The sequence below is a fragment of the Ochotona curzoniae genome, unplaced genomic scaffold (genome assembly GCF_017591425.1).
Source record: "Ochotona curzoniae isolate NIBS_2020 unplaced genomic scaffold, NIBS_Ocur_1.0 scaffold_2453, whole genome shotgun sequence".
In the NCBI taxonomy this organism is placed as follows: Eukaryota; Metazoa; Chordata; class Mammalia; order Lagomorpha; family Ochotonidae; genus Ochotona; species Ochotona curzoniae.
In genome coordinates, this window is record NW_024467094.1 from 13,849,785 (window position 1) to 13,874,494 (window position 24,710).

The following is a 24,710-nucleotide window of genomic DNA, read 5'->3' on the forward strand; positions in this document are numbered from 1 at the left end:
CTTCCCATAGCACTTGGTGGCCTTTGCCCACCAAAGCTAGACCCACATGGACCCTAGGCACTGAGGGCTTTGCCACCAAGGTTGCTTTGTGGGGTCCTCCAGGTGTGTCCCAGATGGCTCTGTTCCAAGTAATGGGTGCCATTTGACATTTCTTCCACAGAGGGACCCCAGACTGAGTGGGAGGCCTGCTAACCCTGAATGGCAGTTTGCCAGTCCCCACCCTCAGTGATTGTGCTGGAAGCTGGAGCAGGGCCAGGGTGGCCCTGCTGACACTGACAATAACAGAGCCCTTTCAGCAGACCAGCTAGCTGGCTCAGCTACCTTCCACTTCTCTGGAGGCCGGATGGGACTCCCGCTCCAGGTCTCACAGCCAGCTGAGAGCAGGCGCTGGGCTTCGAACCCGGGGCTTCGTCGACTGACCGGCTCTCTGGGCAGTGATTCCCCAAGAAATCTGTAGGCGCGGAGTGCGATTAGGCAGCGACCTAGCGCCATCGCCACGGAGTCCCAAGCAATAAAGCGTGCTGGCCGCGACGCTCGCGCTCGTCCCTGCCTCTCTCGGCCGGCCGGCCCCGCCCTCCGGCGCCACACTTCCGGCGGGGCTGCGACCACGGAGGGGCGCCGCGAGCGGGCGGTGCTGGGGGTGGCGGCGTAGGCTGGGTGCGGCCGGGCGCTGCAGACCCGCTGCTGCTGTCCGCGTCGGAGCCGGGCCCAGGGCCCTGCGTCCCGCCCGCGCCATGGGCAACTGCCACACGGTGGGGCCCAACGAGGCGCTGGTGGTTTCAGGTGAGGGGCGCCCGGTGCCGAGGAGGGCCGCGGGGAGGGGTGGGGGCGCTGCGGGCTGGGCTCGAGCTCGCTGCGCTGCGCTGGACGCCGGCCGCACCTGAGACCCTTCTAGAAGGGAGCTTCCCTTCATCCTCCGGCCGGAGAGCCCCCCGCGCCCCTCAGACGCCCACTGGAGGCTGCCCCGCCCGCCCGCTGCGTGTTTTCCCGTATTTATTTCCTCTTTTCTCCGCCTCCTTTTCCTCAGGCACGGCCTCCCTTAGGCTCCGCGGTGGGCTTTACGGGAGTCCCGCCCTGGAAGCCGTGGGCTCGGGGGAGGGGAGCGGCGACGAGTCAGTAGTGACCAGAACTGGGCAGGTCGGGCTTGACTTCCTGGGCGCGCAGCCCTAGCGGCAGGTGCCTGTGGGGGAGGGGCCGGGACGTGGGCCCTTTTCTCAGGGTTCAGTCAGACCCGTTAATTCCGAGCAAGCTGGGGCTTGCTGAGCCTTCCTGGCACGGCCCGCCCTGCAGGCGCCGCTTCTTACAGGTTGGGAAATCCGGCTGTGGAGTGTGAGGCTCCAGTTGCAAAATGTTACACTAGGATGTATGCCTTGGGGCTCAGAGACTGCCGCTCCAAGGGTGGGGTGGCAGAGGTGAGGGGCCGAGACTGGATCTGCCCTCAGCTTGCTGTTAGCTTGCGCGTTGGGAACCCTTCGGAGGGGGCTCAGTGTTTTCTAGCTGCCGCGTCGGGTAGCGCCTGCCCCCCTCCCCCGCCCTGGGCTCTGTGGAAGGGACTGTGTTGTCAGAGAGGCGATAGGAGCTCTTCAAGTGTGACCTCCCTCTACTGCTTTTCAGCCTGTGTGCGAAGCAGGTAGGACTGGCTGCTGAAGCGGGTAGAGAGGGTTAGAATCTCTGAGTCTGTCCGTTAGACTGGCACATGCTTGAAAAGCTTTCACCCCAAAAGCTGGGCCTCAGGCTCAGTTTGAATCAAAAATTCAATCTCTTGGACCCTTTGTTGGGAAACCCCTTTTGGAATGGGAGTTCCAGTCAGAGCTGCTTTGCTTTCAATCTAGCTTCCTGGCAATGTGTCAGAATGCAGAGAAGATGGCCTGCTTAGACCCCTGCCACCCATAGAGGCAGCCTGGATGAAGATCTGGGGGAGTGAAGCAATTGATGGAAGATCTTGTTTGTCTTATCTTTCTGTCTTCATTCTGTCCTTCAAATAAAATTTTTTTAATTGACTCTTTCCACCTGATCATCTCCCCACAATCCCTGACCGAAGTCGTACTATGTGAGGGAAAGAAGAGACCCCACATGTGGAAGATCAAGAGGGAGAAAACCAAGGGCGGGGATCCGCTTACCAACCCTCACACCTAGAGAAGGCGTGTAAAAACTGGACTCTACCCAACACTTTTTTGAATATTTTTAATAATTCTTTGAGAACATAGAGACCGAGATCTCCCATCCCTTGGTACCCATTCTCCCAAGTACCCACAAGAACTGGGACTATGCCAGGTGGAAGCCAGGAGCTGGGAACTCCAGCCTGAACCGCAGTGCTTGAGCTGCACCCCCACTACTAACCAAGGCAGAAGACTGGAGCCAGGACCCAGAGCCAGAGCTCCAACCTGGGCATGCTCAGATGGCATATGGGAGTCCCAGGCTGCAGTGTCTTAACCACTGTGCCAACCACCTGCCACGGTGCCTGGCTTTTCTGTTTGTTTTTAGCATTTTTTTCTTTTTGTTTAAATATTTATTTTTATTTGAAATGTAGGTTTGTAGGGAAAAGGAGATATAGAGAAGGTCTTCCATCTGCTGGTTCAATCCCCCCATGTGGCCGCAACACTTAGAGCTGAATCAGCAATCTCTCTGCTCCTGCATAAGTGCAGGGTTCTAAGGACTTGATTCATTCTCCACTGCTTTCCTAGGCCAAAAGCAGAGAGCTGGATTGGAAGTGGTGCAGCTGGGACAAACCTGCGCATATATGGGATGCTGGTACCACAGGGTGGAATATTAGCCATTGAGCCACTGTACTAGCTGTGTGTGTGTGTGTGTGTGTGTGTGTGTCTGTCTGTCTGTCTGTCTGTCTTATGGTTACAGGAAACTTAATGCTTGGGGCAGAGGTCCAGGAGATGCTGAATAGAAAGCTTATAGAAAATACATATTATGAAAAAAACTATGCAACTTTCAGAAATTTGTTAAAATGTTCACATTCTTTGAAAGCTGTTGTAAAGATGGGAAAGGGAGCATGCCGAAATTTAAGGACACTAAAACCAAAAAAGGTAGGCGGAGAGAGGGAGTGTCTGACAGTAGGACCTGGGGGTTTATGGAAATCAAGGCACTGGTCATGGACTCTCCAGGCACAGCCATGTACCCCTTGCTGTTCGATTTATACCTCAGCCCAGCCTCTGCGGAAAACTCATGTTCATCTCCTTTCTCTCAGTATCTAACATCCCTCCTTCATTCTGTAAAATTAAAGAAAAAGAAAAGAAAGAAAAAATGTTTTCTCTTGCTTTGAAACATTTGCCAGGGGAAGTCTTCCTAAGGTTGGGGGAGAAAGAGAGTATGTTGTTATTTTTGCCAACTGTGGCTAAAATATAGTGTTTCTTGTAAGTGCTGACAGCAATCCCTGGCAGCATTAGCAAGTTTTTCCCTAATATACTACAGTTGATGCAGGTGCCTTGAAAATCATTTATGCTCATTGCTGCTTTGAGGTTAAGGTAGTAATTAGATCTCCAGCTGCAGCTTATTATGTATAATATTATACAATACTCTTGATTGTCTTAACATTTTGATAACTTTTAATATCTGTTTCTATTGTTTTTAAAGTAGCTTTTCTCTATTTGAAAGGCAGAGAGAGAGGAAGAGATTCTTCCACCTACCTTTTTCACTTCTCAAATGACTATAACAGGGCTGGAACCTGAAACTCAATGAGTCTCCCACATGAGTAGTGGGATCCAAGTATGTGAGCCATCATCTACTGCCCTTTCAGGATTCACCTTAGCAGAAGCCCTATCGAAAGTGGAATAGCCAGGACTTGAGACCAGGTACTTCAATGTAGGATGCAAGCATTTTAAGAGGCACCTTAACAACCACGCCAAATGCCTGCCTTGTTTGTTTTATAAGATTAATTGGTTTGAAAGACAGAATAACAGAGGGGGGAGGAAGACAGAGAGAGATCTTCAACCCACTGGTTTATTCCCCAAATATCCATAGCAGCCAGGGCTGGATCAGGCCCAAGGCAGGAGCCAGAAGTCTCCATCCTGGTCTTTCGCATGGGTGGAGGGGCCCAAGTACTTAAGCTGTCTTCTACTGACTTCCTCAGTGCCAGAGTATGAAGCTGGACTGGAGGGCTTTAGTCGGCCCTCTGATCTGGGATACCTGTGTCACAAGTGGTAGCCTAACCAACTTATGCACAACAGCAGCCCCTCTTGTGTGTTTTTGTTTTGACAGGTAGAAAGAAATAGTGTGTGTGCCTACATACTGGTACACACTCCCTCAAAAGCCCACAGGCCTGGACTGAGCTAGCTGAAGCTGGGAACTGGGAGCTTAGTCTTGGTCTCCCATATGGAATGTAGATACCCAATGACTTGATCTGTCTTGAGTACTACTGTCTCAAATGAACCTGCAAACCTTAAATGTACACACACATATATGAGGTAAATATATATGTATGTGTATATATATAACCAGGTAATTGAGCTAAGGCCCCCTGGCATCTTAATTGCTAGGCTAAATGTCTGCCCTTCTTAGGAATTTTATTTCCTGTATCTAAACTTTCTGAGGAGGGATCCTTAGGGATTGCCAAACCACTGAAGAAGGTTAGTGGATAAAAGACTGAAACCCGCCTGCAAAGTGTGATCTTGCTAATAGAAGATGATGATGGGGGTGTGGTGGCAGGAAGTCAGGGTGTTACTCGGAGAGCAGAGTATAAATTGTGTCTGGGCAAGGCTGAGAGATTGAGAAGTTGCTTTGGATGTACTTGTGTTTCTTCAACTTGACTGGGAGCAGAGCAGGGGAGAATGAGTTGGGTTTAAACAGGAGATTAAAGTAGGAGAGACTTGCAGGTCAGCAGCTGTGAGAACTGGAGCAATCATGGGAGACAGCCACCTACAGGCACCTAACTGTACTCTTGGGAGAGGGAGCTTGGAGGATGAGGCCTTCTAGGGGTGGGGCAGGCCACCAGTCCCACTTGCTGTTGTTACTGTATTGCTGCCCTTGAAAACCTGGCCTTGTTGCCCCTGGCGGAGGCCCCATGTGGGAGGCCCCATGTGAGAGGAGGTGGCCGGCTCCCAAGGTCAAGGACTAAAGGTGAAGAGTAGACTCATGCAGTGTTCTGCTACCCCTTCCCTCCTCACAACTTCCCAGAGCACAGTGAGCCATCTCCTGGCACTGGCTGCAGACAGCGTGCCCCAACCCCCAGCAGGCCTGGAAAGTGGACTAAAGCGGAGCTTGTTGGCCCTCTTCCCTCCCCACTTGATCCTGAGATGGTTTGGGTTTCAGATTGCTTGTCCTCCAGAGGCTTTCCCTACTCTGCCTCCCAGGCCAGAGAAGCCTGTAATGGCTTATGCTGGATGTTGAACGGATGTTTCCACCCAAAAGAAACACCGGAAGTCTGCCTCCTAGTGCCTGTGCCCCCACTGGGTGGGGCTACTCTTAGATCCCTGTGCCTCTGGTGCTTCCTGCAGCTTGGGTGTCATTTATCCGACTGCTCTGGGCCAGAGGCGTTTCACACTGCATCTTGAATGTGTCACCCTGGGGGATGCTTGTTTATGCAGATGGAGATATTTTAGGTAGGAAACCCAAATCTAAACACAGAATTCCTGTGTGTTTTGTATATACCTGTACACCTACCCTGAGCATAATTTTATATGATATTTCTGGTGCGATTATGTTCTCACTGTGACCCTCCTTGAGGCAGATACAGAATTCTTGTTTGTGTCATCATGTTGGAGCTTCTGTTACAGCTCTTGTTGGATTTTACAGCATTTTGGATTTGGGGTTTGGCAGCTAGAGGTGCTCAGCCTGCACTAGCACTCTGCATCATGGCAGACCCAAGACACTGAGTTGGCTGGTTATGAGCAATCTCAGATGTCAACCCTCCCTACTCAATAGGGAGGTGGAGATGCCAATCCTCACCTTACAAGCACAGGATCCCATGTGGACGCCGGTTCATGTCCTGGCTGCTCTATTTCTCATCCAGCTCCCTGCTTAAAAAAGGCCCAAAGCCTTGGAACCCTGCACCAACATGGGGGACCCAAAAGCAGCTTTGGGCTTCTGACGTCAGATTGGCTCAGCTCTGGCTGTTGCAGCGACTTAGGGAGTGAACCAGTGGGTGGACGATCTTTCTTTCTCTACTCACTGTAAATCTGATCTGCCTTTCCAATAAATGAAAGAATGACATAGAGAGAGATCTTGTATCTGCTAGTTCTGCCCCAAATGGTCACAGCTGTACTAAAACCAGGCTGAAGCCAGAAGCCTGAATTTCTCTCTGATCTTCCACATGGGTAGTAGTAGCCCAAGTACTTGGACAATTTCCCGCTGCCTTCCCAGATGTGTTAATAGGGAACAAGCTCTAAAGCAGAACAGCTGGGACTCCAATCAGCACTCCCATATATGATACCAGTGTCACAGGCTGTGGCTTGGCTTACTGTGTCACCATCCCCACTCTCACCCAACTTGGTTCTCCCCTCCATCATCCCTGTTATGGTCACTGACCTTAACACCCAACCCAAACCCAGGTGCTAGAGTGCACTGTCTAATGTGGTACACCATTAGCCACACAGGGCAATTTAAATTCAATTAGTCACTCAGTTCCTTGGGCATAGCCAGCCATATTTACAATGCACAAACACCACATGTAACTTGTGACTGCAGTATCACACAGTGTGGGTCTGGAAGATTCTGTCTTCACAGAGAGACACATTCTTGGGTAAGCCTGCTCTACAAGGTACCCCATATCAGCTGCCATGCCTCACCTGGGTTACTGTAGGAGCCTTCTGCCCATTCCCTCTGACCTCAGCCTCTTTTTTCCAACATGCAGTTTTTACCTAGTCACTCCCACACACTCTGTGATGTGCCATCTGCTGCCCCACCCACGTCTTCCAGAATCCTCAGAGGCACTGTAACCCAGCTACGTAAAACTGTCCCAGAGCTTGCTCTTGGGAGGCAGGCACCAGAGGCTTTCAGGAAAACCCAAGCTTGTGAACACAGAGGTGATGACACCTTCGGGCTTCTGCTGAAATCCTATCCTTCCAGTCTGTTTCCATTTCTATAAAGAGAGCACACTGGATCAGGGTCTTGGCTTCATGGCATGCTCTGTCGGGCTGATACCCAGTTTACAGGAAACATTTCCTTTTGAGGCCTTGCCTTCCCACTCACTCCCACAAGGGCAACAGAGCCACTCTGAATGCCTGGGGGCAGGAGCTTCCCTGGATGTGGCTGCCAGGGGGAGCAAGGTGCCTTTCTTAGTCTCCACCCTTCTTCCCACTGCACCAGCTGATAGCAGGTGAACCACTTGGTGTTACAGTAATTCTATCAGGAAGCAGTTCCTCCTCCTCATCTTCCCGCCTTCAGGATGTGACTTTTGTCTTTTTGCTCTGTATCTGGTGCAAAAGAACACTCTGAGCTGAGTGAAAAATGGATGCTTTCCCAGACCAGCCCCACCCACTTTCCTGTTCTTTCTCTGGAAGTGTTCGTTAAATAGCCTTTTGAAGCAAATTGCCTGCCAGATAGAGTGTAAGTCCTTTAAATGCCAAGGGAACTCCTCTGTCCCCCATTTATGTATAACTCAGCACCTCAGGAGTTACTGGGAAGCTGCCTTCAGGGAACTGGGGAGGGGGAAAGACCTGAGAACTCACCAGCAGTGGTTTGCTTTGCTCTCCAGGGGGCTGTTGTGGTTCCGACTATAAACAGTACGTCTATGGCGGCTGGGCTTGGGCCTGGTGGTGTATCTCCGACACTCAGAGGTAAGAGCCTGGGATCCCCAAAACCTGTCATAATTGTGAGTGTGAAAGAGAAGGGTTTCCGTCATCTGCACCCACCCACCCCACAAGTCAACCAGGAGTCCCCGCCATTCACCACTTGCCATTCGGAAGTGGAAGTCTCCTAAGCAGCAGGTGGAACAGCTGACTCTGACCTGGGATGTGCACAGCAGCACGGTCGGCCCTTCCCCTTGCTGCGTGCTCTTTCTTCCACCAGAGGTGACATCATTTCCATCACAGAGAATTCAAGGTCTTGCCCTAGCAGAATCTCAGATTCCCAATTCCAGCTGTAAGTTATCAAGGAATTCTTAGCTGTACACTTGTTTTAGAGTAGATGTTTGCCAGGAATAGAAGCTTCTAGAAATGCTGAAGACACCGCATACACAGAGCCTTGCCAGTGCAGACCCTGGGCCAAGTGGCAGGGATTGGACATGTTGTCAGTGTCCATCCTGCAGGTATCACGTCCCTAGATTAAACCAACGGGAAATACTGGGAGAAACCACAGACATGCCAGATATGTGCAGACTTATTTCTTGACATTATTCCCCCCACACACAGTACAGCAATCTCTAGAACATTTACTATACCATGTTAACCATCAGAAATCATCTAGAGGTGATTTAAAGAACTCTGACAACATGATAGTCACAGGTTATGTGCAAATACTGTGCCATTTTTTCATAATGGACTAGAGCATTCAGGGGTTTCGGTATCTATGAGGGTGCTGGAACCAGACCCTGTGGAACGTGGGGGACACCGTACCATCAGAAGTGGCTTCTGTGATGCTGAATAGTGGGTGGATTAAGGATGAGGAGAAGGGGATGGGAACTGATGAACCAATGCTGGGCTAGGCAAACACCTTGGACCTCCTAAGTCAACTTGAAAGACTTCACCAAGGAAGGAAAACTCTGCTTTCCAGAGTGCCTGCCTTCTGGTCCCACTGGCTGGTGCCACCAGTGGGCTGGCCTCTTCTGCACCCTCACTGCCCCCCAGGAGATGAGGCAGGCCAGCCACCTCTCCACTATCACCCCATTCCTGGGGCAGATCCTTGCAGAACCCAGGCAACAAGTACAGCAGAGCTATGGAGTTGTGGGTGTGTTGCAAGGAGATCGGTTATCCCAGAGGAAAAGCTTTCAAGATTCCACTGGAAATCCCCCTTTCTAAGCCCAGCAGTCAGCAGAGAGGTGCCCTGAGATCTGAGGGTGTCTGCAGGTGGCAAGTGGGAAGCACAGCACAGGTTGGTAACTTCCTGGGTTTCTAGGAACCTCCTCCACTCTCCCACCCCTCCTCTCCATTTACCCTAGCAGAGCTGAGCAGTCTCAGGGGCTCTTCTCATCCAAGATGAGAGGTGTCAATCAGAGTCCTCAGTAGTGGACTTCCACGTGAGAGAATCACACTGTGGAGTGACCCAGGCAGCCTGGTAAGAGGTCACGCTGCTGCACCTTCTCCCTTCTTGCCCAAGGTGGCAGAGCTCCAGGAATAGCAGGGTCATTCCTCCTCGATGGTGGGGATGGAGTTGAGAAGTGGAGGTGAAGACTTTGACCTCACCCTAGGAAGATGCTCAGACCAGACTCTGGCACTGCCCTCTGGTCCTACTTGCTGGGTAGTCAGAGCCTATACCCCAAGCCTTCTTGTTCCCTTTTCTGGGGGTAGTCTACCTCCCCCTCTCCTACATAGACTGAGCCTCTCGAGTCAGGATAGAAGCTTCTAGATCTGCCTGAAAGCTCAGTCTCTCTTTTGAGGCACTTTGAACAACCATCTTTGGCATGTCACTCACCCCTCCTTCTCAGCCAGGCTTCAGTCTCAGTGAACTCCAGCCTGCTGCTTTTGGCTGCTTCTTCTTGTGCTACCTCATGGCCCTGACATGAGCCTCCTTCCCTCTGCTATCTGTGCATTTCCACCCCTGGCATTGAACTGCGGCTTCCACTACCCTCCTATCTTCCTTCCCTCCTTGCCTCCTTTTCACCTTCCCCAGAAGAGAGCTTGATGGGTTCCTGTATGTGCTGGGTCGAGAGTCCTTGCAGGACCAAGGGTGCTAGTGTTTGGGGCTCAAACTAACCAATCTTTGCATGTTTGCATGTTTGTGAGAGCAGCCCTTGCAGAGTTGAGTTGGGGACTCCACAATGCCTCCTTCTCCCATCCCTGTATCCACCTGGTCCTGGCCCTTAAGCCTCAGCCTTTTCTCCTCCCTACTTTCTCCTGCCTTAAGGAGACCTGCTGTGTCCACAGCCTGGCCTCTGCCTAACCTACCACTCCACACATGCTCAGTTACACAGCTAGCGCAGGCCAGGTCAGGTCACTTCTGGGTGCCTGTTTTCTTTGCCAGTATTTTTTGTAATTGTTACTGGAAAGGCAGATTTATAGAGGAGGAGATACAGAGAGAAAGATTTTCTCTCCATTGTTTCACTCACAAGTGGCTGCAGTGGCCAGAGCTGAGCTGATCTGACACAGGAGCTAAAAGCCTCTTCCAGGTCTCCCACTTGAGTGATGAGTCCCAAGGCTTTGGAACATCCTCGACTGCTTTCTTAGGCCACAATCAGAGAGCTAGATGGGAAGTGGAGCAACCAGAACCACCATCCATAAGGGATCCCAGTGCTTATAAGGCAAGGATTTAGCCATTGTGCCAGGCCCGTCAGTACTCTTTCTCTGCCCCTGCCCAGCTTCAAAAATCCCAGAGCAGATTACTCTGTCATCTCCAGTTGGCCCTGTGAATACCCTGGCAGGAGCATTCCCTCTTCCCCAATCTTTGTCCAAGCCTCCAGGCCCAAGCCAGAAAATTTCAAATTTTCTCTGGACTTTTTTGGCTTTAAGTTGTCTGTCACCTTCTGAGCCATGTGTAATACAAACTCTGGGGTTTTTTCTTTTCTTTTTTTTTTTTTTTTCCTGAAAGATCTATTTATTTAGAAAGGCAGAGTGACAAGGAGAAGGAGAGGGAGGGAAAGATATTCCATCCACTGGTTCACTCCCCAAATGCCCGCAACAACCAGGCTGGAGCAGGCTAATGCCAGGAAACAGGAACTCCATCTGGGTCTCCCACATGGTTGCCAGGGACCCGTATATTTGAATGCTTGGCTTCTTTCCCAGGCACATTAGCAAAAGGATGAATCAGCAACAAAAGAGCAGGAACTCAGTCAGCACCCTGATGATAGAATACAGGTCTCCCAAGTGGTAACTTAACCCACTGTGCCACAGTACCTGCCCTAGCTCTGAGGTTTTTGTATTGCTGGCACAGGCTTTGTATTCTGAACAGGAGTCTGTATTTCCTGTGGTTTAGTAATCTCTGGGCTGGCATGCTATGGTAGGAGCTGAGGCTGTATCTCCCAGGGGGTGAGAGGAGTCTTCTGGGAAAGAGAGGAGACAGGCAACACAGGTTCCCTGCGCTCAAGCCTCCTGCCCCAGGATCCTCCCCCTGGCCCAGCAGCTGCTTGGTGGAAGGGTTTAGGCCCTCACTGAACTGGCAGTGGGGGTTTGAAGTCCTGAGAGCACCCCCACCCCACCCCCAGGCATCAGGCATCAGTGCTTATCTGGTAACCACTGTGTGTGTTTGCTGTGTCCCCTCCTACCCCTTCCTGCCCCTACCTCTCCCTATTCCCCGGATGCTCCTCAGACTGTCTCTGGAGGTTATGACCATCCTGTGTCGCTGTGAGAATATTGAGACGTCGGAGGGGGTCCCGCTATTCGTAACAGGGGTTGCACAGGTAATAACCCACCTGCTTCCTCCTCTGTTTCTAACCTTTTGTCTTGCTGCCCGGTGGGGCCCAGAAGGCAGGAGTTGGATGATGGAGAGCATACTTCCTTTCCCTTTGTTCCTACCTCTGTTGCTCTGGGTGTCAGGATAGATCCCTGCAGACATTTAGATCTCTTGCCCTTGTCCCCTAGGGCTGTGAGTGGGGAAAGAACAGAGGCTTCTGGTTGGCCAGGGACTGTCCTTGGATGCCAAGCCTTCATTATCAAGTGGCCGCTGCTGGTGGATTAGTTCTGGGCTAGGTTGGGCAACCCCAGTTTTCTCTGTAAGGTACGTGTTTCCATCATCTTCTCTTCATTCACCAGCTCTCCAGCTGAACACCTCCCTGATCTCAGGCCCTGGAAATACAGCCGTCAGCCTTAGAAGGCCTCTGTCCCTGGAGTGGATGCAGGCCAGCCCTCCTCCTCCCTGTGCATTAAGTTACCCCTCCATCTTCTCAGGCAAAATGTCCTGCCTCATTATCCCTGTCTCCCATCCTGCCAGCTCTGATCAGAAGAGGTCATCCCTGTCTCAGCAGTGCTGTGGCCATGGGAGGGCCAGCATCACTGTGTAGGCCTGAGAACCAGTTCAGGGGGTCCCTTGTATGGAACGGCAGGGCCAAGGCCCCCTTCCATACCCTGGAATGGCCTTCTCCCCCTTTGTGTTCCCCTTAGGAGAACCATCTGCAGATGCCTGAGTCCTGTTAAACAGTGATTATGGTCCTTTAAAGAGTCAAACTGGCTAGAGCCCCTCTTTCTAGAGCTAATACTTACTGCCAAACGGACTGTAATGGGCCTTATGTCAGACAGTACACTTGTAATCATAGCCTGTTGCCAAATGGAGAGATCACACAGGCTTCCTTGGTCAAGGGCAGGTACAGAATCATCTTGACCTAGGAATGCTCAGACCCCCAGCCTACCAGCCTACCAGCCTACCAGGCAGAGCTTTCTAGGTAGCCTCCCGGAGCAGCCTGGGGTGGGGAGAAGATCCAGGGAAGACTCATGGAAGGAGTAAGGGCCCTTGAGGGATGCTCACACAGCACCCATGGATCGCCCCCTCACACACAGCATGAAACACCAGCGTTCGCTTGCTGTCCTAGGACATACCTAGATGTCCCCAGCCCTGCGTCACCATGGCTGCTTACCTCCTCCTTCCTCTTCCTTGCCATTCAAGCCAGGCTGACTGGAGCAGAGGACACATGTCCATGCATAGCCCATTTTTCCCCTTCCCTTGGTGCTACCTGCACCTTCTGTCTGCTCTTCAGCTTCTCACACGTTCCCAGCTACGACCCTCGCAAGGACCCTTGGCCCAGCCCAGCTGGAACAGTGAGGCATTGGACTCTGTCCCCAGGCCCTCAGGCCCTGGGCCTCTCAAGACCCATGCCCCTGTTTTGCATTTCTTGGCAGGATTTCCCTAGAGATTATGACGTTGCAGCCCCGCTGCGAGGACGTAGAGACGGCCGAGGGGGTAGCTTTAACTGTGACGGGTGTCGCCCAGGTATAGTAACTCAGCAGCCCTGCGCATGTCCATTGAGCTGCCTCGTCCTCATGCTGGGGTCGGTGGGAGGAGGAAAGGATGGCAGCCAGGGGCAGTCTCCCTGGAGCCCTTGCCCCTGCCCCCACTTCCTGAGAGGGTCGTTGCTACTGGAACATACTCAGCTCCCTTGGCCACCCAGCAGGACTAACAGACACCCCTTCTCTCCTCAGCGGCCTACGAGGGACAGAACCAGTGCTGAGGGCTCCTGTCTGACTAACCCCATCCCATTCTTTGCAGGTGTTGGAAATACCAAGCCTAGATTCTCCTGTTCCCCAGGAAGGGGGTGGAAGGGGTCCAGAGGGAGAGGCCACGTGAGGCAGGGAAACGCTAGGCTCTGTAAGTCACAGACTGAGGTCTCAGTGAGGGGTTCTTCCCCTAATCCCCCTCTCGACTTCCCAGGGCAACGAGGCTCAAGCGTCAGGTGAGCCTCTGGTGAGGGCCTTGACTGAGCATCTTGGGAAGGATGCTCCCTGGACCCATCGCCTGCTCTGGCTTGGTGGCTGTGCCCTGCTTTGCTTATTCTCCATCTCCTACCCTGTTCCTCAGCCTGAAAGTCTCCCATCCATGGGGAGCCTATATTCAGCTAGTAAGGGAGCAATTGGCTGCAGCAGTGGAGGGGTGAGACCCAGGTGCCCGGGAGGCCAGGTCAGGCCCTGGGGCCACCAGTGAAGGCCAAGTTTACAGTGTAAGGAGAACTCCCGGTACTGCCTGTCTTCCCCATGAGAGACCTCAGATAAACTCTGACCACTCTCATAGACCCCTGGGCCTTCCATTCTGAGAAGGGAGGACAGGGGTGTGGCCCCCAGCCTCCACTCCTCTGGGTCTGGGGTCTCACTCTTCCTCTACAGCCTGGCTCAGGCACCTTTGTGACCCTGGCAGGTGAAGATCATGACAGAGAAGGAGCTCCTAGCTGTGGCCTGTGAGCAATTCCTGGGTAAGAATGTGCAAGACATCAAAAACGTCGTCCTGCAGACCCTGGAGGGACATCTGCGGTCCATCCTCGGTGAGTCCTGCCCAGCCTTGGACGAGCCTTGAGGGGTCCCCAGGCTAGGGCCATGGAGGTGTCCTGAGACAGGCAGGGGAACTGTCCTACCAAGGAGTCAAGTAGAAACACTCCTTCTGCTAGTACTTCATGTCAATACTTCAGATGATTTGTGGCTGGCATTGTGGCATAGCAGGCTAATTCTGAACCTGAAACATCAACCACTCCCATATGGGCTCTAGGTTGTGTCCTAGCTGCTCTACTTCCCATTCACCTCTGCTTATGGCCTTAAAAAGCAGCAGAGGGATGGCTCAGGTCTTTAGGCCCTTACACCCATGTGGGAGACCAGAAGAAACCCCAGACTCTTGGCTTCAAACCAGTCTAGCTTTTCCATTGCAGCCATTTAGGGGGTAAACCAGCAGATGGAAAAGTTCTCTTTTTCTCTGTCCCCCCTTCTCTTTATAACTATGCCTTTCAAGTAAAAATAAAGTCGATCTTTTTTTTTTAATTGGAAAGGCAGATTTATAGAAAGGAGAGACAGAGATCTTCCTTCTGCTGATTCATTCCCCAAATGGCCAGAACAGCTGGAGCTGAGCTGATCCAAAGCCAGGGTCTAGGAGCTTCTTCTGGGTCTCCCATGTGGGTGCAGCATTCTAAGGCTTTGGGCCATCCTCTACTGCTTTCTTAGACCACAAGCAGGGACATGAACGGGCACCCATATAGGATCCCGGCACATGCAGGTGAGGACTTTAGCTAGCAGGCTACCGCGCCAACCCCAAAATAAAGTAAATCTTTAAAAAAAAAAATTCAGATGACCTGAGTGAAGGAAAGGGCAATGGGGTGGAGTTGGAGGCTCCCATGTGCTCAGGCAACTGGCACTCTCTGCCAGTTCCCCAGTCTGTGCTGTTCGGGTGCTAAACCCTGTTGAAAAGATCCCAACAAAACCCAGCCCAGAATTGCACAACCCCTGCATGTGCCCAGACTTGGTCTTGTATGCCATCTCCCTTCCCAGGTGACTGGGGGTTCTGTGGAGCCAGCCTGTGACCCTTCTACCCCTAGGGACCCTGACCGTGGAGCAGATCTATCAGGACCGGGACCAGTTTGCCAAGCTGGTGCGGGAGGTGGCAGCACCTGATGTAGGCCGCATGGGCATTGAGATCCTCAGCTTCACCATCAAGGTATGTGTGCCAGGAGAGCCATGTCCCCCAGCATGCATCTGGGATGTGGGAGTTTTGCCCTCTTTGGACTTATAACTCTTGCCTGCCACAACTCCCCTTCCCTCCCCAGGATGTGTATGACAAAGTAGACTACCTGAGTTCACTAGGCAAGACACAGACCGCCGTGGTACAAAGAGATGCTGACATTGGTGTCGCCGAGGCTGAGCGGGATGCGGGTATCCGGGTATGTGGGATTTTCTCCCCACCCTCAGGGACTGGGCCTTGGGGGACCATGGGACCGTAGTTCCTGGGGAGACACTTAGTACCTTCCCTTCTTGCCCCCAGGAAGCCGAGTGCAAGAAAGAGATGTTAGATGTCAAATTCATGGCAGACACCAAGATTGCTGACTCCAAGCGAGCCTTTGAGTTACAGAAGTCAGCCTTCAGTGAGGAGGTCAACATCAAGGTGAGAAGCCATGCCAGGCAGCCTGGGTTAGAACTCAGGGCTCAGCACTGTATGGCCAGGCTCTGACATGCTGGCTGTCCCACCACAGACTGCCGAAGCCCAGCTGGCTTATGAGCTGCAAGGGGCCCGTGAGCAGCAGAAGATCCGACAGGAAGAGATCGAGATTGAGGTGGTGCAGCGCAAGAAGCAGATCGCAGTGGAGGCACAAGAGATCCTGCGCACAGACAAAGAGCTCATCGCCACTGTTCGCCGGCCTGCCGAAGCTGAAGCCCATCGCATACAGCAAATTGCTGAGGGTGAAAAGTGAGAGCCATGAGGATGGGGAGCGGGATTATAGGCAGGGCCCATTAGGTTCCTCTGCCATCAGCACACCCCCTGCACCTCACCAGCCACCATTTGGAAGAATATTGCCAGGATGACCAAGTCAGGGAGAGAGGTACCAAAAGCTTATTTAGGTCCTTCTCCCCCTTGCAACTGGGAGCCAATAGCCTCTCCTTGGGCACCCCCTTCAGTTGTCTCCCACTCCTGGCAGCTGTCAGACCAGAGGGCTGGAGGGAAGCCTAGCACCTGCCACTCACCTGCCTGCCTGGGCTCCCTCAGGGTGAAGCAGGTCCTCTTGGCACAGGCAGAGGCCGAGAAGATCCGCAAAATTGGAGAGGCGGAGGCAGCTGTCATCGAGGCAATGGGCAAGGCTGAGGCCGAACGGATGAGGCTGAAGGCAGAGGCCTACCAGAAGTATGGGGATGCAGCCAAGATGGCCTTGGTGTTGGAGGCCCTGCCCCAGGTAAGGCTCCTGCTCCAGGCTGGGACCTGGGAGCAGCGTGTCCTCACTTGTTTAGCTGGATAAGAGCCAGAGCTTCTATGGGCCTTGTCTGTAGCAGTCACAGACTGGAAGGGTTGAATGGGGCAGGAAATGCTCAGCGCAAACAGAACTCTCTCAGAAGGCCCCGGTACCCCTGGACCACAGGCCTCTCCCATACCATAGCTTATAAATAAGCAGTTTGGGTGAGGCAGAGAAAGGATGGAGAGAAGATGGGTAAAGTGCGTGGACAGTATCCTGGCACCAACCATGCTCTGCTCCCCACCCTGCCTCCTAGATCGCCGCCAAAATCGCAGCTCCTCTAACCAAAGTCGACGAGATTGTAGTCCTCAGCGGGGACAACAGCAAGGTGACGTCAGAAGTGAACCGGCTGCTGGCCGAGCTACCTGCCTCCGTGCATGCCCTCACGGGTGTGGACCTGTCTAAGGTGCGTGCCCGCCCACATGCCTGCTGGCCCAGTGGAGAGGCCCAGAGACCCAGCACCAAGGCTTCATGGCATCTCTCATCTTTGCAGATACCCCTGATCAAGAAGGCCACCGGTGCACAGGTGTGAGGCTCCCGCAGGCCTGTCCCCTTCGGCGCCTGTTTTACCACCACAGGAACAACGGAAACATTACTGACTCTGGTGCCTTATTTGTAGGGACCAGAAGTGCTGCGTGTTCAGGCCATCTCTACTGTCTTCCCGCCTTTCCTGTCTGTCTCCCCTTCCTCTGCTCTCCAACACTCTCACTTTCACTGCCATGTTCATCTCATGTGTCTTCCACCTAGTTTCCCCATGGGTCTCTTCCTCTGTTTGTTTCCTCACTGTGCACATCACGTAGCCTAGGCTGAAGATGTTTATTGTAATCACTGTCTGTGGCGGGGTGGCCCTGCTGCTCCTCATATCCTGGTGCCTTGAAGTTCTTTGTGCATCTGATTATATTTCTTGTGGCCCTGGACAGAGCTCAGCAGGAGTTCTGGATGGGCTGACCACTCTTCCCTTCTCCTGGCCTGGTCCTCCCAGCCTAAGTCCTCCCCTGGGGAGCCCATAGTCTCTCTCACTCCTGCCCCTCTAGACCTGGGTAGCCATGGCTACAGATCCCAGTCTTCCATCATCTCTCCTGAGGCCTAGACCTGCTCTTCTGCCCCCTCTTCCCTACCCCAGGGACAGGGGCAAGGCCTCCCGTCTAACAGCTCCCTCACTCCACTACTGCCTTAGGAGGTCCTTGCTTGTGCTCAGGGAGAGCCTCCTCATGGGCATGTCCCTGCTAGGTGGGGTGAGGCGTGGACTAAGCCTTTCTGGGATCAGGATCTAGCCCTGTTGGGGACAAGAATATGTGTAGATCCTCTTTCTGCTATGGCTGCATGGCCCTGGGTGCCAGACCCTTCTCACGGGCAAGGCTGTAACAACCCTGTATAGAATCAAGTGCTATAGACTGGCCAGACCTTATTCCCCATGTGCCATCTTCCTGGCCAGAGTGATAAGGTTTCAGCCATGGGGACACAGCCCAGTCTTGTCTCCTTGTTCCAGTGGAGGCAGAAAAGCCCAGGGCTCAAGCACTCTGGTGTGGATGCTGTGGGTTTCCCACAGTCCTGGGCCCTAACCCCCAACCCCCAGGCCTGCCCCAGCCTATGTAGCTCTTCCTGCATGTGGATGCTGCATGTCTGGTCTGGGGCTTGGATATTGCACTGCCCCACTGCCTGCCCTTTCTAGTCCAATAAAAATCTCTTCTGCCTACCTCCTATGCTCTATCTCTGGGACAGGAGAAACAGGGAACCAACAACCAATCAGGTTCCTCTGTCTCAAGGCTGCCCTCAACTTGTCCTTTCCCACCCTTGCCACTGGGGGGCATTAGCACACTGGCCTTGCCCTCCAAGAGCAGCCTGGAACTTGGTGGTGGTTGACCAAGAAGCTGGTCTAAAGGGGAAAAGGTGGCAGGGACTACCAGGCTCTCTGCACTTGTGTGCTACTTAGTTGCTGGAGCCACCTCCAAAGACTTGAGGGCATGAACTCTGCTTGGTTTAAATCTCAGATCTGTTGGTATCACCTATCTAACTTTGGACAGTTTTACCTCCATAGGTGTCAGTAGTTTTATTCATTTTACAATCATGTCAAATACTTGCTCTGTGCAAGGCATTGTGTTAGATGGGGAGACTGCAATGAGCAGTATAGTGCATTCTGCAGCTTACCTATAGATCAAAAAGATTTGTAAAAATTGAATGTACAGTGTGCTAGAAAATGCTCAGTAATAATGAGGAAAGAAAAAACAGGGAAAGAAGCAGAAGGGAGGGTACTGAGCTATTGGGCTCCAAGGAAGGCCTCATTGAGATAGTGGCGCTGAGGAAAGTACAGGGATGAGTCATGAGCATGCCTAAGGGTAGGCTTTCTACCCAGAGTGTTTGGTGTGATAAAGGAACAGCAGGATCTATGTACTAGGAAGCAAGCAGCTAAGTGAGCAAGAACCTTGGTAGGTGACATTAGGACACAGACTTGTTTCCACATCCGGTAGAATCTTTTTATTATTATTATTATTCCTTTTTTTCTAGTGGGGCAGGAACAGGACAGAGGTGGTGGGAAGAGCAATGAGGAGGGAACATGGAGACCCCTCCAGCAGAGCAGGAGCAGGACTGAGGTCATCCTGGAGAATCTTATTTGTTTTCTTTGGAAAGCAGATTTACAGAGACAGGAGTAGAGGTCTTCAATCCGATAACTACCCAAATGGCCACAGTGGGCTGATCCAAAACCAAGAATCTGGAGCTTCTAAATCCCCCACATGAGTACGGGGCCCCAAGGACTTAGTCATCCTCTGCTGCTTTCCCAGGTACATTAACAGGGAGCCTCTGTTTGGGAGTACCTGGATCAGAAGCTGAGATTCAAACTGGAATCCATATGGGATGCCAGCACCACTGGTTGAAGATTAGCGTGTTACACCATGGTGCCAGTAACACCACAACCCCCTTAGAATGTTAATGAAGCATATTTTGGGCTTTTCACTGAGACAATTCAAAAATAGAAAATCTACAATAATTGGTGCTGGAACACCTGGATTTATATAGAGGAAAATGAAATCAGAAACCCTACCTTCATGTACCTTTCATGTACCAAACTAGTTTGAGATGGATAATGAACTTAATGTCAAAAAACAAACTGTAAGGGTTGCAGGATAGTCGGGGTGTTTTCATGACCTTAACCTAGGCAGGATGTCCTTAGCCAAGAACTAGAAGGAATGGGTGTGGGGTACTGCAGGTTGAACCTCTGCTTGGGAGTACCTGGTTCAAGGCCCCATTGCTCTGCTTCTCATCCTGCTTCCTGCTATTGTACACCCTGGGAGGCAGTAGATGAAAGCTACTTGCCAACCACAGGGGTCCTAGTTGTAGTTTTTGGCTCCTGGCCTTGGCCTGACCTAGCCCTGGCTGTTGGGGACATTTGGAGAATGAACCAGCAGTTGGAAGATCTCGCTGTTGCTCTAAATACAAATTCAGAAAAGCATAAAATATGTTAACATATTGGACAAAATATGACAATACTTCAAAAAAATTATGGAAAATAAGAAGGCCCAAGAGTTAAGACACACATTCTACATTGGCATGCCTGGAATCATTACAGTTAATGCAGACCTCAGAGGCAGCAGTGATGGCTGAAGTAATTAGGATCCTGCCATCCAGTCCATGTGGGAGATTTGGATTGAGTTCCTGGCCACTGCCATTGGTCAGGTCCAGCCCTAGCCAGTGTAGGCATTTGGATAGTGAACCAGTGGATGGGAGCGCTGTGTCTCTCACTCTCCTGTGTTTTTCGGTCTCTTAAAGTGAGAATGAAAGTTATTTTTGTGCAAGATAGTTTGCAATTCAATCCATATGAAGAGCCTTCAGAAAGTTCACACAAAACCCTTCTTTCTAAACTATAGGTTTCAAAATTGCTTTATATCTAAAATGAATTTACATTTTGATTCCTCTGTGGCATACTATGCTTATCCTATGTCTGCAGTACCTGCATACCTTATAAGCACAGGTTTGAGTCCTGGCTGCTCTATTTCCAATATAGATCCCTTTGGTGTGCCTAGGAGGGCAGCAGAATTTGGCACAACTGGCTGGATACCTACACACATGTGGGAGACCTAGAGGAGGCTCTTGGCTCCCAACTTGGGACTACCCCAATTCTGATCTTTGCAACCATTTGGGAAGTGAACCAGTGGATCTGTGGATAGAAGATCTCTGTCTCTTCTATATATAACTCTGCCTTCCAAATGAAAAATAAGTCTTTAATAATAATAATAACACATGATCAGAAAAAATGTTTACATTGTAGATATCTAATAAACAACTTCTCAGTATATATAAGAAGAGCTACGAAGAAGTAATAATTCAGTAGGGACATCACTCTGAATGCCCAGCCACAAAAAGAATGGAAGGGCCCGACGCAATAGAGTAGAGGTTAAAGTCCTCACCTTGAACGTGCCAGGATCCCATATGGGCACCGGTTCCAATCCAGCTATGTTCCTGTGGCCTAGGAATGTGGTCAAGGATGGCCCAAAACTTTGGGACCCTGCATCACGTGAGAGATCCGGAAGAGGCTCCTGGCTTTGGACTGGCTCAGCTCCAGCTGTTATGGTCATTTGAGGAATGAATCATCGGACAGAAGATCCTCCTCTCTGTATATCTGCCTCTCCAATAAAAAAAAAAAAAAAATAGATAAATCTTAAAAGGAAAAAAAAAAAAGAATGGAAGAGAGGCAAAGGCAGTGGAAAATCTGGTTGCTTTTCATCACTGTTGCCAATGAAATGTCAAGGCCCCTGGGATCACTGAAGGCGGTGAGTAGAACTCAGGTGCTAGATGTGTTTATAACAGGAAGTGCTGATATCAAGAATGAGAAAAAAAAGAGAACACCGCCTCTATGGACCCAGTACAATGGCTCAGTGGCTAACTCTTCACCTTGCACACACTGGGATCCTATATGGGTGCTGGGTCATGTCCCCAAAGCTCCACTTCCCATCAGGCTCACTGCTTGTAGCCTAGAAAGGCAGTAGAGGATGACCCAAAGTCTTGGGACGCTGCACCCGCATGGGAGACCTAGAAGAAGCTCCTGGCCCCTGGCTTCAGATTGGCTGAGCTTTAGTCATTGCAGCCACTAGAGGAATGAATCACTGGATGGAAGATCTTTCTATCTCTCCATCTCTCTGTAAATCTTTCAATTAAGAATAAATAAATATTAAAAAATCCTTTAATATGCCATGCCCATGAATTTTAATACTCGCTGTTGCAAATACACCAATTCTCCTAAAGTGATGTTTGTTAAAATTCTCTTTAAAAGAGGTTCTTGATTGAAAAACTAATTATGGGGCCTGGCACCATAGCGTAGTAGTTAAAGTCCTTGCCTTGCACGTGCCAGGATCCCACACGATCGCCGGTTCTAATCCTGGCAGCTCCACTTCCCATCCAGCTCCCTGATTGTGGGCTGGGAAAGCAGTCGAAGACGGCCCAAAGCCTTGGGACCCTGCACCCACAAGGGAGACCCAGAAGACACTCCTGGCTTCAGATTGGCTCAGCTCCAGCTGTTGCTGCCGCTTGGGGAGTGAACCATCAGATGGAAGATCTCCGTCTCTGTCTCTCCTCTCTGTACATCTGCTTTTCCGATTTAAAAAAAAAAAAATCATCTTTTTTAAAAAGCAGAAAAATAGCCCAATGACAGGCTTAGTACACAGAATGTCCAGTTGTTAGATGTAGATATGTAAGACAAAGCGTATTTTCCAAAGTTAGTGATGACAGTACCATCCATTCCATATAATTGTCTCACACTGTAGTTCTGTCAGTTCTTTCACTTGGGGGAGAGCCCATGCCTTCTTCCCCTGAAACTGGATTAATTTTTCTTTAAAAAGATTTTTTAAAATTCTTTATCTATTTGAAAAAGCAGAGTTACAGGTAGAGAGATCATTCATCTGCTTTCCTACATCTCAAATGGGCATAATGGTTGGAGCTGTGCCAGGCCTAAGCCAGGAGCTTCTTCAAGGTCTCCCATATGGGTGGGAGTCCATCTTCTGCTTCCCTGGTTGCATTCAGGGAGTTTGAAGTGAAGCAGCCAGGTGTCCATGTGAGGTGTTAGCATTGCAGGCGTAAGCATAATATGGTGTGCTACACTACTGGCCCTTGGATGCATTTTCTTTTTTAAAGATCTATTTTTATTGCAAAGTCAGATATACAGAGAGGAGGAGAGACAGAAGATCTTCCATCTGATGATTCACTCCGCAAGTGACCACAACAGCCGGTGCTGCACCAACAGCAGCAAGGAACCAGGAACTTCTTCTGGGTCTCCCACGTGGGTTCAGGGTCCCAATGCTTTGGACCGTCCTCTACGGCTTTCCCAGGCCACAAACAGGGAGCTGGATGGAAAGTGGAGCTGCCGGGATTAAAACTGGCACCCATATGGGGTGCCGGCACATTCAAGGCAAGGGCTCTAGCCGCTAGGCCACTGCACCGGGCCCTGGATGCATTTTCTAATTACTTAAGTCAATAGAACAGGACAGAAGTGACACTAAATTCTGAGTCTACATCATAAAGAGTGTTGTAGCTTCTGCTTTGTTTACTGGATATTCTACTCTCCTGCTCTCCTTTCCTCTTCTCCTCCCTTCCCACCACTCCTCTCTTCTCCTTTTCCTTTCCCTCCCCTCAATCTGTTCTTCTCTCCCCTCCCCTTTCCTCCTCTCTTTTTCCCTCTCTCTCCACTCTCTTGTTTAAGAGGCAAGGAGAGAGAGCCAGCCAGAGAACTCCCCTATACTGATTCACTCCCAAGATGCCACAGCTTCTGTGGCTGGGTTAGACTAAAGCTGAAAGCATTGAGCTCCATCAAGATTTCTTGTCTGGCTGACAGGGACCCAACTGCTCAAGCCATCACCTGCTGCCTCCCACAGTCTGCAGCAGCAGGAAGCCACCGTCAGAACTCAGATGTGGGGCACAGGCATTTCATCCAGTGTCTTAACTGCTAGACCAGACAATGGCCCTTGGAAATCTTTCTCTTTAGACCTTTAGCCACCATGAAGCAGTGTGTACTAAGAGGAAACCCAGATCCAAGGACCAGGATGAGTGATACTTGGCCAGGCCCAGCTTCTGCAGCCTCCATATGATTGCATAGGCAAGAAAGACCCCAAGCCAGTTCAGTCCCAGACAACGTTCTAAAATCCACAGCTCTGAAACGGTGTGAGACTTTATTTTTTTAAGCTTCTAAGACTTGGGATGGTTTGTAACATAGTAATTAATAATGTAAATAGCATGCATAACTTCATTAGGTAGCAGAGAAATGCAAGTGAAAACCAAATGAGATACAAATTCACATCCACCAGAATGACTAAAATGGAAGAAATTGACAACTCCAAGTGCAAATCAAAATGTGAAATGATTGAACTCTCATACACTGCCGGTAGGAATGTGTCTCCATGCAACTGTGCTGGAAGTCTGTGTGGCAAATTCTAATAGACCTAGAAATGGGCAGTTGGCATGGTGGTTAAGATCCTGCTTAGGATGCCCACACCCTGTATCAGAGTGTCTGGGTTCAAGTTCTGTCTCTACTTCTAGTGTACACTCTGGGAGGCAGTAGCTAATGTAGCTGATGGCCCAACCACTTCCTACAGCATAAGTGGGAGACTTAGACTGCATTCTGGGCTCCCAGCTCACCTCTGCTTGACTGTTGTGGGTACTGGGGAGTGAACCAGTATATGAAAGATCTATTTCTCTATGTCTCTGTACCTTTAAAATAATCATGTTTTAAAGATTTATTTGTTTATTCAAAAGGCAGACTGGGGGCTGATACAATGGCCTATTTGGCAAATCCTCTGCCTGCAAAAACTGACATCCAGTGTGGGCACTGGGTGTTCCAATGCTCCACTTTCCATCCAGCTCCCTGCCTGTGGCCTGAGAAAGCAGCAAAAGATGGTCCAGGCCTTGGGACCCTGCACTTGCATGGGAGACCAAGAAGAGGCTTCTGGCTTCAGATTGTTCAGCTGTTGTAGGCATTTAGGGAATGAACCAGTGGATGGGAGGTCTCATTGGCTCTCCTTCTTTGTAAAACTGCCTTTCCAAAAAAATAAATCTTGAAAGAAAAAAAGAGGGAGAAAGGGAAAGAGAGAGTGTGTCCATCTATTGGACAGATCCCCCAAATGGTTTCACTGGCAAGGGATAGGCCAGGCTGAAGCTCAGAACTAAGAACTTCATTCTGTTATTACATGTGATTGGCAGGAACCCTCAAGTATTTGTTACATCTTCCACTGCCTCTCCAGGTACATTAGCAGGGAGTTGGATCAGAGAAGAGCATCTGGGACTC

The 24,710-nt window shown here is 50.8% G+C and overlaps 1 protein-coding gene across 4 annotated transcripts; it reads left to right on the top strand.

The window, feature by feature from the left end:
- The first annotated feature begins 700 nt into the window (after positions 1-700).
- On the top strand, positions 701-18,587 carry FLOT2 (flotillin 2). Of its 4 annotated transcripts, none has more exons than XM_041000264.1 (11): positions 701-783; positions 7,643-7,724; positions 11,347-11,437; positions 13,879-14,002; positions 15,041-15,159; positions 15,269-15,382; positions 15,484-15,603; positions 15,692-15,906; positions 16,204-16,387; positions 16,701-16,850; positions 16,938-18,587. In XM_041000264.1, the coding sequence occupies exons 1-11, from the start codon at positions 735-737 to the stop codon at positions 16,974-16,976; spliced, it is 1,287 nt and encodes a 428-aa protein (XP_040856198.1). In that variant the 5' UTR covers positions 701-734; the 3' UTR covers positions 16,977-18,587. The 4 variants fall into 4 exon arrangements, with proteins under 4 accessions (XP_040856198.1, XP_040856197.1, XP_040856200.1 ...); XM_041000263.1 differs by lacking the exon at positions 11,347-11,437 and adding an exon at positions 12,870-12,960; XM_041000265.1 differs by lacking the exons at positions 701-783; positions 7,643-7,724 and adding an exon at positions 12,870-12,960 and having other exon boundaries at positions 11,373-11,437.
- The last annotated feature ends 6,123 nt before the right edge of the window (positions 18,588-24,710 follow it).

Excerpts from the sequence above, each read along its gene's own strand:
- FLOT2 (XM_041000264.1), top strand. The coding sequence starts at position 735 with ATGGGCAACTGCCACACGGTGGGGCCCAACGAGGCGCTGGTGGTTTCA. Across the intron at positions 784-7,642 it reads CGAGGCGCTGGTGGTTTCAG|GGGGCTGTTGTGGTTCCGAC; the intron begins GTGAGGGGCGCC and ends TTTGCTCTCCAG. Across the intron at positions 15,604-15,691 it reads GTGAGGAGGTCAACATCAAG|ACTGCCGAAGCCCAGCTGGC; the intron begins GTGAGAAGCCAT and ends GTCCCACCACAG.